This window comes from Carcharodon carcharias, chromosome 15 (genome assembly GCF_017639515.1).
Source record: "Carcharodon carcharias isolate sCarCar2 chromosome 15, sCarCar2.pri, whole genome shotgun sequence".
NCBI lineage: Eukaryota > Metazoa > Chordata > Chondrichthyes > Lamniformes > Lamnidae > Carcharodon > Carcharodon carcharias.
In genome coordinates, this window is record NC_054481.1 from 3,063,393 (window position 1) to 3,078,573 (window position 15,181).

Genomic DNA, 15,181 nt, shown 5'->3' on the forward strand with positions numbered 1-15,181 from the left:
CTCCTCAACATCCAAGGGCCCAAACACTCCTTTCAAGTGAAGCAGCATTTCACTTGCATTTCCCCCAACTTAGTCTACTGCATTTGTTGCTCCCAATGTGGTCTCCTCTACATTGGAGAGACCAAACGTAAACTGGGCGACCGCTTTGCAGAACACCTGCGGTCTGTCCGCAAGAATGACCCAAACCTCCCTGTCGCTTGCCATTTTAACACTCCACCCTGCTCTCTTGCCCACATTTCTGTCTTTGGCTTGCTGCATTGTTCCAGTGAAGCCCAACGCAAACTGGAGGAACAACACCTCATCTTCCGACTAGGCACTTTACAGCCTTCCGGACTGAATATTGAATTCAACAACTTTAGGTCGTGAGCTCCCTCCCCCATCCCCACCTCCTTTCTGTTTCCCCCTTCCTTTTGTTTTTTTCCAATAAATTATATAGATTTTTCTTTTCCCACCTATTTCCATTACTTTTAAATATTTTAAAATTTTTTATGCTCTCCCCACCCCCACTAGAGCTATACCTTGAGTGCCCTACCATCCATTCTTAAGTAGCACATTCGTTTAGATAATATCACCAACTTTAACACCTATGTGTTCTTTTGTTCTGTTGTTGTTGACATCTTTTGATGCTCTGCTTCTATCACTGCTTGTTTGTCCCTACAACCACACCCCCCTCCACCTCTCTGTCTCTCTATCTCTCCGCCCCCCACACACACACCTTAAACCAGCTTATATTTCAACTCTTTCTTGGACTCGAACTCAAGTTCTGTCGAAGGGTCATGAGGACTCGAAATGTCAATTCTTTTCTTCTCCGCTGATGCTGCCAGACCTGCTGAGTTTTTCCAGGTAATTCTGTTCCCACGGATCTATGGTATTTGTTTAGTGGTTTGAATATGTTGGCCGGGGTTTCCCGGTCCCACAAACTTCCTGCCCAAAGTCAACAGACCTTTGGCTGGTCGGTCAAATTTCCTGTCCTGCCCGGGACGATCACTGCTGCGTGCAGGACCAGAAAACCTGAGCCATTTTTATTTTTCTAAAAGCTCATGAATCACATGGCATTCAGATTTTGAAGCATTCTATGGCATGGGACGTGTCACCATAGAGCTGTTATAATTGGAATTAATGAGCTAAACTGTTCTGAAACATCTGTAAGCTGCTGTTTCCTGTTGCTCTGCCTGGTATGATATTTTTAGTGAGAGAAAATGACAGCCCAGCCACTGACTGGCACTTTCCCTGATGAAATACTGGAACATGTGAGTTTTTATTTGTAATGTAGATCCAGCATTTTGTACACACCTTTTCTCATTTAACCTGCCTCCAGACGCTGCAGAGCATGGTAAAATGTTGCTTAAAAACATCCCAAAAGCATTATAAGAACTTGGGAACAGGAGAACGAGGGCAGGGTTGGCTGGAGTGGACTGGGAAAGGAGTTTAGCAGAAAAGACGGCTGATGAACAATGGCAGACGTTTAAGAAAATGGTTCATGACTCACAACAAAGATATCCCAGTGAGGAAGAAGCATTCTAGGAAGGGAATAAACCAACCATGGTTAACTAGGGAAGTTAAGGAGAGTATCAAATTGAAAGAAAAAACATACAATGTAGTAAAGATTAGTGGTAACCAGGGGATTGAGAAAGTTTTAAAAACCAACAAAAGACGACCAAAAAAAAAGAGGGAGAAAATAAACTTTGAGGGTAAACTAGCAAGTAATATAAGAACAGACAGTAAGAGCTTCTCTAAGTATATAAAAAAGGAGGAAAGAGGTCAAAGTGAGCATCGGCCCCTTAGAGATTGAGGCTGGGGAAATATTAATGCGGAACCAGGAAATGGCAGAGGAGTTGAATAAATACTTTGCCTCAGTCTTCATGGTAGAAGATATTAATCACATTCCAAAAATACTAAATAATCAAGGGGCAAAAGGGAGGGAAGAAATAAATACAGTAACTATCACTAGAGAAAAAGTACTGTGGAAACTAATGAGGCTAAAGGCCAATAAGCCCCCTGGACCTGATGGATTGCATCCTAGGATATTAAAGGAAGTAGCTGCAGAGATAATGGATGCACTGGTAGTAATCTTCCAAGAATGCTTAGATCTGGAAAAGTCCCAGAAGATTGGGGATTGGCCAATGTAACACCCTTTTTCAAAAAGGGAGGGAGACAAGTTAGCTTAACATCTGCCATTGGAAAAATGTTGGAGTCTATTATAAAGGATGTAATAGCAGAGCATTTAGAAATATAGAATATAATCAGAGTCACCATGACTTCATGAAGGGGAAATCATACCTAACAAATTTATTAGAATTCTTTGAGGAGGTAACAAGCAGGATAGATAAAGGGGAACCAGTAGATGTAACATATTTGGATTTCCAAAAGGCATTTGATAAGATACCACACATAAGGCTACTTAATGGGCAGAATTTTGCTGGTGGCGAGGGTGCTTAGTGGGGGCGGGCCGGGTAGTCCGTCACATGAGCAGGAACATGTCAGTAATGAAAAATTAAAATTTTTATTCTATTTTTACTTGCTTTTGGAAACCTCATCTCGCCTCTGGATGAGGTTTCCAAAATAATGCAAAGGCCTGTTCGCCCGCCCGCCAACTGTTAGGTGGGACAGACAGCCAAAAAGTTTACATTAATTGATAACTTAATGGCCTTAACAGGCCTTTTAATTGTCGGCAGGCACGCTGCCGGCTCTGGCGCGCGTCCACCAACTGAACTATGGCACATCTGAGCTTTGACATCAGTGCATTCGGCCGACGTCAACACGCATCATGCAGGTTGGGCCCGTGCACACCCGCGGAGCGAAGATCTCTGCCCAATGAGAGCCAATGGTTTTGGGGTAGTATATTAGCATGGACAGAGGATTGGCTAACTAATAGAAGACAGAGAGCTGGGGTAACGGGGTGGGGGGTGGGGGGGGTGCATTTTCAGGATGGCAACCTGTAACTACTGGAGTGCCACAGGGATCAGTGCTGGGGCCACAAATATTTACAATATATATTAATGACTTGGATGAGGGAAGTGAATGTACTATCACCAAGTTTGTGGATGACACAAAAATAGGTGGGAAGGCAAGTGGTGAGGTTGACACAAAGAGTCTACAGAGGGATATAGACGGGTTAAGTGAGAGGGCAAAAACTTGGCAGATGGAATATAATGTGGGAAAATTTGAGGTTATGCACTTTGGCAGGAAAAATAAAGGAGCTGAACTTTATTTAAATGGAGAAAGACTGCAACACAGAGGGATTTGGGAGTCCTTGTGCATGAATCCCAAAAAGCTAACATACAAGTTCAGCAGGGAATAGGGAAGGAAAATGGAATGTTGGCCTTTATTTCAAAGGGGATGGAATATAAAAATAGGGAAGTCTTGCTAAAACTATACAAGGCACTAGTTAGACCACACCTAGAATACAGTGAACAGTTTTGGTCCCCTTATCAAAGGAAAGATATACTGGCATTGGAGGCAGTCCAGAGAAGGTTCATTAGGTTGATCCCAGGGATGGAGAGATTGAGTAGGTTGGGCCTGTACCCATTGGAGTTTAGAAGAATGAGAGGCAACCTTACTGAAGCATATAAGATTCTTAGGGGGTTTGACAGGGTAGATGCTGAAATGTTTTTTCCCCTTATGGCAGAGTCTGGTACCAGAGGGAATAATCTAAGAGTAAGGGGTCACCCATTTAAAACAGAGATTAGGAGCAATTTCTTCTCTCAGAGGGTAGTCAATCTGTGGAATTCTTTACCGCAGAGGGCTGTAGAGGCTGGGTGGTTAAGTATATTCAAGGCTGAGATAGACAGATTTTTAATCAGTAAGGGAATCAAGGGTTATGGGGAAAAGGCAGGAAAGTGGAGTTGAGGATTATCAGACCAGCTATGATCTCATTGAATGGCAGAGCAGATTGGATGGGCCGAATGGCCTACTTCTGCTCCTATGTCTTATGGTCTTATGGTCTTATAGTAGACCATTTTGCCCCCTGTACACGTCTTGCCATTCAGTGAGATTATGGCCGACCTGTGACCTAACTCCACATTCTCACTTTGTTCCATTTCCCTGAATACCTTTGGCAAACAATTGCAGATTTAAAATTATTTATTGACCCAGGATCAATGGCCATTTTTGAAAGAGAGTTCCAAATTTCTACCGCTCTCTGTATGTAGGAGTGTTTTCCAATTTTACTCCTGAAAATTTTGGCTCTAATTTTTAAACTGTGCCCCTTCACCTGAGCCTCTCCAACCAGCACCAACAGCTTCTCTCCATCTACCCTGTGTGATATTGTTAACATCTTGAAAACTTTGATTAAATCATCCTTTAACTTTCTAAATTCCATGGAGTAAAACCTGAGTTTGTGCAATTTTTCCTTGTGATTTAACCCTTGAAGTACAGGAATCATTCATGGCATTCTAATGATCTATGTACTTCAACTTTGAAGTCTCCTGGACCTTCATTGTATCTAGTTTTTAATCATTTAGAAATGACCACTTAATAAATACAGGCGATAGTTGAGGACCTAACACAGGTCCCTGTTGGAGATCAGTAATCACATCCTGTCAATTAATGTTCCTACCCATTATCTTGACCCTGCTCAACCAATGTCCTTACCGGATTAATAATTCTCCTTCCATTCTATGAGCTTCAACTTTTGCAAACAATTGCGACTTTATCAAATACCTTCTGGAAATCCATATAAATAACATCCATAGACATCCCCCGGTCCACAACTTTAATCACCTCTTCAGAAAATTCAAGCAGATACATCAGAAATGACCTACCCTTTCCAAATCCATGCTGGCTCTTTCTAATCAGCTGAAGCATTTCATGATGTTCTATCCTTAATGATAGACTCTAGTAATTTCTGAATAATGGATGCTAAGCTTAACCACTCTATAATTCCTCAGATATCCTGGTTATCTTTCTTAAATAGCGAAGTGATGTGCAGTTTTTGCAATCAAAAGGAACAAAACAAGAGAACTTTGGATGGTTATATCTAGGGTATCTGCAATGTTCTCCTCTACTTCCTTCAAAACCCGGGGATGGAAACCATCTGGTCCTGGGGGATTTCACATACTTTAGTACCATTATTTTCTCATTATTCTTATTATTCTTCCATTAATTTTGATGAGCTCCTATCCCTGTTGGAAATCCTTCAGGTGGGAGTGCCCTCTTGCCTTGTGTACAGCGGGGACTGACAATGGACAAAATGGCTGCCACAGGATGTGCAGAAGATGGAAGTATCCCATGCAATGTTTTTTCCATTACGTTATGTTACCAACACCAGTCCAATCTGATGTCCAACACTCGACATTGATGGCCATGGTAGCATTTTGAAAAACTCAAAGCCTGAGCAATTGATTGGAGCCCAATCGATTGTGAGGCCCGGTTGGTAAATTTGAATGTTAAGAAAAATAACATTATGTTTTACTAACAGTTCAGAGGTCGCCAGCAACACTGTGGCCAAGCAGAGGCTGGGGGAGTTCCCAAAGTTGTGTTACTGACCCTGCCTCATCAACGGCTAAGTTCACCCAGCCCCAATCACAGAGATGCATCTTTACTCAGCTAAACAAAGTCCAGCCTGGGATATCACAGGAGTTTACTAAGAGAGGTGTTAGCATCCTGAGGTAATGCCAACCCAATACGCAAACACTGGAAATACCCAACAGCATGGGTAGAATCTGTGAAGTAAGAAACCGAGTGAATGTTTCATTGACCTTTCATCGGAAGAGATAGTGCTTGACCTGTGGAATATCGACAGCATTTTCTGCTTTTGTTTCATATTTGCAACATCTGCAGTATTTTGCATTTTTATACAAATCATTGGTTAGGCTGCAGTTAGAATAGGTAATTTAACTTTACTCACCGAACAATAAACTCGGGTTATTGGATGGAACATTGGCTTTACATCTCACCTCATATTGGGAAAAATGTCAATCAATGTGCATGATTCCAGGTCAGCTTGTCGACAGGCAGGCTAGGTTTTCCATTTTGGTGCCCTACTTTGGGAAGAATGGGAAGGTCATGGAGAGGGGATTCACTAAGATGATACCAGGGTTGAGTGGACTTGCTTTGGAGAAAAGATTAGAAAAACTGGGACACTTTTCATTAGGTAGATAAAATATCTTGTGGAAGTATTCAAAATTCTCGTGGGACATTAATTGAAAAAAAATTGCTCCAATATTTAGGGGATGGCAGGGACTGAGGGTGGAGGGCTGGGCAGTTTAGCAGCTGTCAAGAGAACGTTTTTCCCTAAGCTCTTGCCAAATTTAATCTGATTACCACCTTTGGTCTCCATTTTCCATCTGTAGTTGGCTTGGTGGAGATGCTGGCTGCCTGTCGGTTAGACAGGCCTTCAACAGCAGGCCACAGACGGACATTGGAAGAAGGGAGAGGGCGTGGGTCAGGGGGTCATTGATAATGGAGGGGCCTGGAGAGATCAGAGATCTGGTGGGGTACATCAATGGGGGAAGCCCAGAGAGATAGGAGGTCAGGATAGGAATATCGTTGATGAAGCTCGGCGGGGGAAAGAGGGAGAGGGTTGGCAATTTCAAAAATTGGTCCAGATGAATTTCTTTCCCCTTTGTGTTTGTTTACTCGGAACCGTATCTGAGAAAAGAAAAGACTGGAGAAAGGTTTATAAGTTGGTTTTTCCAAGGCCAGGAATAGGAGCAACTTCTCAGGAACAATTAATGATGGGCAATAAATGCTGGCTTTGCCAGTGATGTTCATATTCCAAGAAAGAGTAAAAAAACTCTCCGCTTTTCTGGAATTAAAAGATCAAAGCCCATTGTCATTTAAAATTGACCCATTTAAGATCAAAAGCTCAACTTTCATTTCTCCTTTTCTATTCCCAGCTCTTAGATCCTGGAATGACAATCGGTGCAGCCGTGAATTTCCTTTTGTTTGTAAAATTCCTTCCCTGGAGAACAATTAACCACCAAAACCACCTTGGGCTGTTTCAAACCCATTTTGAAGGTCATTTCTCTGGATCTAGCAGCACAGACACTACATTCTAGTCAATTGGGAAAACCTATTTTGGAAGTTCTGATCAAAGTGCCACATCATTATAATGTCAATATTGACTCCTCAGTATTGGATAACAGAGTTTAGTTTATGTTCTGGCCTTTTTATTTGCAGTCTTCAATTACTCATAGTCCTTTTGATATGTTGTGTGATTGCATTGTGTATAGCATAACACCAAACTTTAATATGCTCAGATTGACTTTCTGCCCAAACACATCGTCCTGATTTTTGACTGATAGGTCAGGTTTCCAAGAATGTATTAGTTAGATGTTTGTCATGTATATTTGTCTTATGTTAGATCTTTTAGTCATAAACTCACCAAAAAATGTATTTGTTAAAATTTGACAAGGGTTCAGAAATATATGCATTTAATTTCACATTGCTAATCACATTTTAGCAAATTACTAGAATGTTAATTTTTTTTCCAAATTGCAATATAATTGTAGTTTCAATCCTATGATCTTTGCCATTTCCCACTTTTCCATCAGCCCACTGAACCACATTTCTCCTAATGCTTCGCATTGCCCTAGACTCGAACTCACAGTTTCCCTATGTTTCTCTCCCGATTCCCCTCAAGCCGTCTCCGAGCTCAGCTTGTCCATGGGATCCACCTCCTGTCTGCTATTCCCACTGAACTGCTGACTACTCCCCTTCCTCACGCCCATGTTAGTCATTATTGTTAATGGTTAAATCTCCTCAGGTACTACCCCCTTCTCCTTCAAATCTGCTACCACCTACCCTCTCCTCAAAAACTACCTGACCAACTACCGCACCAGCTCTAGCCTCCCTTTCCTCTCCAAAGTCCTTGAATGTGCTGTTGCCTCAAAATCTGTGCCCACCTTTCCAGCAACAGCATGTTTGAGTTCCTCCAATCAGGTTTCCACCAATCACCCCTGTGCTCACTATCCTACATTAAGTTCAGCAGTGCCTCGATTTTAAAATTCTCATCCTTATTGTTTTCAAATCTCTCAATGACCTTACTCCTCCCCATCTTTGTAATCTCTTCCAGCCCCACAACCCTCTGTGCTTCCCCAAATCTAGCTTCTTCAGCATCCATGTTTTCAATTGGTGGCCCAGCAATTGGTGGTTGAACCGTCGGGCTGCTGCCATGGCTGTAAACTCTGGAATTCCCTCCCTGGACTTCTCTGACTCTACCTCAGTTTCCTTTGCTTTGCTTTGAAGCGCAGCTTAAAATCTACCTCATCTGCCCTAATAACTCTTTATGTGGCTCAGTGTCAAATTTTGTTGGAAATAGCTCCTATGAAGCACCTGGGGCCATTTTACTACGTTAAACATTTTGTTGTTGTTGTGCTCTTGATGTCAATTCAGAAACCTGTATTGTGGTATCACATTGACATTATTATGTCATAGAATCTGTATGATATTTCAGATATGCCAGTAAAGTTTGAAAAAAAATAGTTCAGGTGCAAAAGTGCAGCAGTTTCACTTTTCTACTTACCTTTTGTAATAGGGGCTGAAACATTTTTTTGGGAAGGGATGCTATGTGTTCTCATTAAAATTTAACAATAACCAAAATGCCTGTTGCTGATGTTGTCCAGATGTTGAAAAGTGTCAAATTATACCACCAAATTATACCCAAAATATATAATCAAATACCCAAGAATATCATAAAATATGAAGATATTGATAGTGTGGCTGAATGCAATGTCAAATCATCAGTCAAATCATTTCCAAACATATTTCTGAACTGACTTGTTTCCAATATAAACAAATATCAATCTGTAGCCTTCTAGTGATACATATAAATGGAAAAATGTTCTGAATGACAACTTTCACTCCCATTCATGAAATCACTGAGGAATTATTTGGTGACATCATTACAAAGGAAATTTCTGTATGTAATATTTGTTTCCAGGCTTTGGCAAGTGACTAAAGCATAAACAACAGAAACCAACAAGGACAAAGGGGCACCAATAAATATATTTACAAAGTTTAGCATTGTGGCCGAATACCAGTCGTTAAACATATGTGTGCTTAGCATCCCTTGGAGCTTTCAAAATCATCTTTTCTAATGTACAATTTGTTGCTTTCAAGTTGATGGTGTTCAATGGAAAAGTAGACCATTTAATTATTGGCAGTTTTGTAGAAGTGAAAAGCTGTAATCTTGTTCCATTGTGTGTTTCATTTCACTGCACAAATGCCCTGCCATTTGGTACATTGAGAGCCATTGGCAAAGGCAATGTTCAGTTGACTATTTTCTGCCGTTTTCTGTATCAGTCAGTTTTATTCATTTATAATCATTTTACTGTTCAGATAAAGAGGACCCTCACAAAACACACCAATTATTTTGAAAGATTATCATTATTTCTGGAGCACAATTAAAATTGATTGTGACGAAATGTAGGCAAACAAAATTGAAAAAGGCTTTCGTACTTGGCTCTTTGTCAGACAGCAAAGGAAGAACAAAATATCCACTGGAGCTGATTTTGGGCCCTCTTCCATTTGACCTAACATAATTGCACTGCCGTTAGAAACAACAGGCCCAAAAGAAATCCAACTATTTCGAGCAGAACCTTATGTTCCAAAGAAATCACAATCCCTTGTTGCTTGATTTTATGGAGTACTTTTCCACAGTGAAAAGTTCTTACCAGCCCTGAATAAAATGTGAACACAGCAAAAAAAAAAGGGAAATCTCCCTCAGCAGCAAATTAATTTCAGATACACTCATTTCTTTTTTATGACCTAAGAACTAAACTTCCAACTGAAATAAACTGCACATGCCCTAGCACATCTCCATGTCAGAGGTTCTTTATTTCATTCACAGCAAGGCCAACATTTATTGACCATCCCTAGTTGGGATTGAGAAGGTGGTGGTGAGTCACCATTTTGAACCGCTGCAGTTTGTGTGGTGAATCTATTCCTATAATGCCGTTAGGGAGGGAGTTCCCTTCTGACCCAGGCCAGAATTTTCTAGCCCTCCCCCCACGCCCCACCAATGGCATGTTCCCTCGTGTCATGTCCATTCACATAGGCGGGACCAGGATATCCTGCCGGCATGAGGGGCTGGAAAATTCCAGCCTTGGTGATGATGAAGGAATAGCGATATAGTTCGAAGTCAGGATGGTGAGTGACTTAGAGGGGAACTTGCAGGTGGTGTGTTCCCATGTACCTGCTGCCCTTGTCCTTCTAGATGATAGAGTTCATGGGGTTGGGAGGTGCTATTAAAGGAACCTTAGCAAGTTGCTACAGTGCATCTTGTTGATGTACACACGGCTGGTGGTGGTGAAGGGAGTGAATCTCAAAGAAACTAAGTCTTGTTAGTCAGTGCAGTTAAAAATAATACTTCCATGGATGCAGGTAGTGTTATAAAAGCTGTGACAACTGAATATGTATACCAAATACTTGTGGGATCTTATTACTGTAATGTTAATGTTATTTATTTTCTATGACAGACAAAGGAATTGGATTTGTACACTTAATATTTTTATATAACTTTACTTTCAGCTTATTCAATGATTAATAATTGCTCAATGAGATGTAGCTTATAGGTAGTATCGTGCAGAAATTAAGTTGCTCATAGTAAATTATTAAAATGACTTGTAAAGATCTGAATTTCTGTGTAGTCAACATAAAATAAAAAGCTTTCTCCTTTGTCATGTTTCAATTTATTGATAGGGCAAGAAGCAATAAAACTGTCACAATTCCATGATCTACATATTGTGCTGCCTAATTGGTCACTGGAATAGTAATCCAGAGACCCAGGGTAATGTTCTGGAGACCCAGGTTCAAATCCCACCACTGCAGATGGTGGAATTTGAATTCAATAAAAATCTGGAGTTAAAAGTCTAATGATGACCATGAAACACTTGTTGATTGTTGTAAAAACCCACCTGGTTCACTAATGTCCTTTAGGGAAGGAAATCTGTCACCCTTACGTGGTCTGGCCTATATGTGACTCCAGACCCACAGCAATGTGGTTGACTCTGAAATGGCCTAACAAGCCACTCAGTTGTATCAAACCACTACAAAGTCATAAAAAAGGAATGAAACTGGACGGATCACCCGGCATCAACCTAGGCACTGGAAACAACAACGGCAATCTCAGCCCTGTCAACACTGCAAAGTCCTCCTTACTGACATCTGGGGGCTAGTGCCAAAATTGGGAGACCTGTCTCCAAGACTACTCAAACAACAGCCTGACATAGTCACCCTCACGGGATCATATCTTACAGATAATATCCCAGACACCACCATCACCATCCCTGGGTATGTCCTGTCCCACCGACAGGAAAGAACCAGCAGAGGTGGTGGCACAGTGGTATACAGTCAGGAGGGAGTTGTCCTGGGGGTCCTCAACATCGAATCCGGACCCCATGAAGTCCAATGACATCAGGTCAAACATGGGTAAGGAAACCTCCTGCTGATTACCACGTACCACCTTCCCTCAGCTGATGAATCAGTGCTCATCCATGTTGAACACCACTTGGAGGAAGCACTGAGGGTGACAAAGGCGCAGAATGTACTATGGGTGGGGGACTTCAATGTCCATCACCAAGAGTGGCTCGGTAGCACCAACAATGACCAAGCTGGCTGAGTCCCAAATGACATAGCTGCTAGACTGGGCCTGTGGCAGGTGGTGAAGGATCCAATAAGAGGGAAAAACATACTTGACCTCATCCTCACCAACCTGCCTGCCACAGATGCATCTGTCCATGACAGTATCGGCAGGAGTGACCACCACACAGTCGCTGTGGAGACGAAGTCCCACCTTCACATTGAGGATGACCTCCATTGTGTTGTGTGGCACTATCACCAGGCTAAATGGGATAGAATTTGAACAGATCTAGCAACTCGAGATTGGGTATCCATGAGGCGCTGTGGGCCATCAGCAGCAGCAGAATTGTACTCGAACATAATCTGTAACCTCATAGCCCAGCATATCCCCCACTCTACCATTACCATCAAGCCGGGGGGGTCAACCCTGTTTCAAGGATGAGTGCAGGGGGACATGCCAGGAGCAGCACCAGGCATACTTAAAAATGAGGTGTCAATCTGGTGAAGCTATAACACAGGACTACTTGCGTACAAAATAGCATAAGCAGCAAGTGATAGACAGAGCTAAGCGATCCCACAACCAACGGATCAGATCTAAGATCTGCAGTCCTGCCACATCCAGTTGTGAATGGTGGTGGACAATTAAACAACTCACTGGAGGAGGAGACACCACAAATATCCCCATCCTCAATGATGGAGGAGCCCAGCACATCAGTGCAAAAGATAAGGCTGAACCATTTGCTACAATCTTCAGCCAGAAGTGCCGAGTGGATGATCCATCTCAGCCTCCTCCGGAGGTCCCCAGCATCACAGATTCCAGTCTTCAGCCAATTCAATTCACTCCATGTGATATCAAGAAATGGCTGAAGGTACTGGATGCTGCAAAGACTATGGGCCCTGACAATATTCCGATGATAGCACTGAAGACTTGTGTTCCAGAACTTGCCTTGCCCCTAGCCAAGCTGTTCCAGTACAGCTACAACACTGGCATTTACCTGGCTACGTGGAAAATTGCCCAGGTTTGTCCTGTACACAAGAAGAAGGACAAATCCAACCCAGCCAATCACCGCCCCAACACGCTACTCTTGATCATCAGTAAATTGATGGAAGAGGTCATCAACAGTGCTATCAAGCGGCACTTGCTTAGCAATAACCTGCTCACTGATGCCCAGTTTGGTTCCGCCAGGGCCACTCAGTTCCTGACTTTATTACAGTCTTGGTTCAAACATGGATGAAAGAGCTGAACTCCCGAGGTGAAGTGGGACTGACTTCCCTTGACATCAAGGCAGCATTTGACTGAGTGTGGCATCATGGAGCCCCAGCAAAACTGGAGTCAATGGGAATCAGGGGGAAAACTCTCCACTGGTTGGAGTCATACCTAGCACAAAGGAAGATGGTTGTGGTTGTTGGAGGTCAATCATCTCAGCTCCAGGGCATCACTGCAGGAGTTCCTCAGGGTAGTGTCCTAGGCCCAAACATCTTCAGCTGCTTCATCAATGACCATCCTTCCATCATAAGGTCAGAAGTGGGGATGTTCACTGATGATTGCACAATTCGCGACTCCTCAGATACTGAAGCAGTCTATGTCCAAATGCAGCCAGATGTGGACAATATCCAAGCTTGAGTTGACAGGTGGCAAGTAACATTCATGACACACAAGTGTTGGCCAATGATCATCTCCAACAAGAGAGAGTCCAACCATCACCCTTTGATGTTCAATGGCATGACCATCACTGAATCCCCCTCTATCAACATCCTGGGGGTTACCATTGACCAGAAACTGAAGTAGACCGTGAAACCTCGGGAGCAGTCTGATATCTGTCAAACAATCCTAACCATGCCTCCGTTTGGAGTCTCCCAGTGTCCTGTGCTGCCTAGTCGATGCACTTGCGGGCCTGAGAGAAGATGCTGACACTCCATCTGGGCCTGAGGGTTCCATTTGTTGATAATAAATGGCACACATCCGATATCTCAGAGCCTCGCCCAGATCCCATTTGAGGCCTCCAGATTTTCATTCCAACAGCCTGACAAATGCGCGTGGAACCCGAGCATGCCCATGCAATGGTCAGTTGCACGTTACCACGGCCAGGATTATTCCGTCGTTGGGTGGGCAGAGTGGGGGCGAGCAGGAAGCCGGCCGCCGCGTGCGATTGGGCCGCGACTGCGAATTTGTGCTGGGCCGGCCGATGAAGGCCCACCCGGTGGAGGGCCATGTGCTGCGGCGCTCAGTGCTACATGTATGGCGGGGGGGTTGGTGAGGGGGTGAAGGGAGGTGGATGAGTGGTCACAGCTTCGTGGGTGCAGCGTAGGAAAAGCTGCCTCAGGGAGATGAAGATTTTTGAAAATTAAAACTAAAGAATTTTAAAATGTTGAAAAACCCAGCTCCCCTCGTCTGACTCTGTCACATGAGCAGGGATATGTCAGAAGTTAGTTTGAATTTTTTTTTAAATGACATTTTGAAACCTCATCCCACCCGTAGATGAGGTTTCGCAAAATATCCAAAGACCTGCTTGGCTTTTTCACCCGTCCAACTGTAAGGTCGGACGGGCAGTGAACAATTGAACTTAGTTATTACTTTAATGGCCCTAACAGGCCTGTTAGTTGTCGGCGGGCACGTTGCCAACTACCCTGCATACCCAGCGACCGAAATATTGCGCGAGTGTGCGATGCCCTGGCCAGATGTCACCGCCTGTCATTTTACCCCTGTTAGAGTCAGGCGCACGCCCGCCTGACGAGCGGAATATCCTGGCCCATGTCAATTGACCATCTCAGGGCTGGCAGGAGGCTCATGTGACAAGACACTAGCCAGACCTTCTGGCCCAGTGCTGCATCCTCCCATGTCCAAGTCAGGCATCCGGGGCCTCAGCACACAATTCCTAAATCCGCACAGTTTTAACCATCTGGCCCGAATCGGAAGGCTCGACTTATATTGGCGACGTTCACAGCTCCAAATCATGGAGGTAGGAAGATGGGGCTAATGTTGGGGGTGATGTTCAGGTGTACATGCGGAAAGGAGATAACGCTGGAGGCAGCCAGGAGCACTTAACAGCTCTGAGTGTGGATCCATATGTGAAGCTCACTCAAGGCTAATGGAAAGTACATGGAAGTCAATGAAAGATGCACCGACTCATGCATGTCAGCATTCAATCCTGTGAGATCCACATTGAGCACTCTACAATGCAGAAACGTCAAGAGACTAAAGCAGATTCCAGCTTTTAAACTCATCAGGCAACATTATATGAAGCTCTGAAGCAGATGGCAGAGAGGTCTTGGCCAGCAACAGCTTTCTGAGAGGCAGATGCTTCACTCATGTCGATACTGTGCAGAGAATGGCCAGGCATTGTAATACTGTAATGAGAAGGCTCTAGACAGCTTAGAGCTGAGGCAGATAATGGATCATCTGAAGGAGGGGAGCATCTGTGACACTTGACTGACCATGAAGCGTGTCATTAGATAGAAGAGGCATATGCAACATGAGAAGTGGAATGAGCCAAAATCTATTTACATTTGTGCATATTCCGTACAGATTGTGGACACCCATGCTGCCTTTGTGCTCTTTACAGTATCACAGTCTTTACAGTTCAGAAGGAGACCATTCAGCCTATCGAGTCTGCATGGACTCTCTGAAAGAACATTCCACCTAGTCCCACTCCCCTGC

General features: G+C 43.5%; 1 protein-coding gene across 2 annotated transcripts in view; it reads left to right on the forward strand.

Annotated features, from left to right (window-relative positions):
• The window catches only part of clec19a (C-type lectin domain containing 19A), a 66,543-nt gene extending 58,005 nt beyond the window's left edge, over positions 1 to 8,538 (forward strand). For both annotated transcript variants that reach the window (XM_041205784.1, XM_041205785.1), the window contains one exon: positions 6,840 to 8,538. In XM_041205784.1, coding sequence (XP_041061718.1) covers positions 6,840 to 6,919 — 80 coding nt within the window. In that variant the 3' untranslated portion in view covers positions 6,920 to 8,538. The remainder of the gene's footprint in view (positions 1 to 6,839) is intronic.
• Positions 8,539 to 15,181: the final 6,643 nt, after the last annotated feature.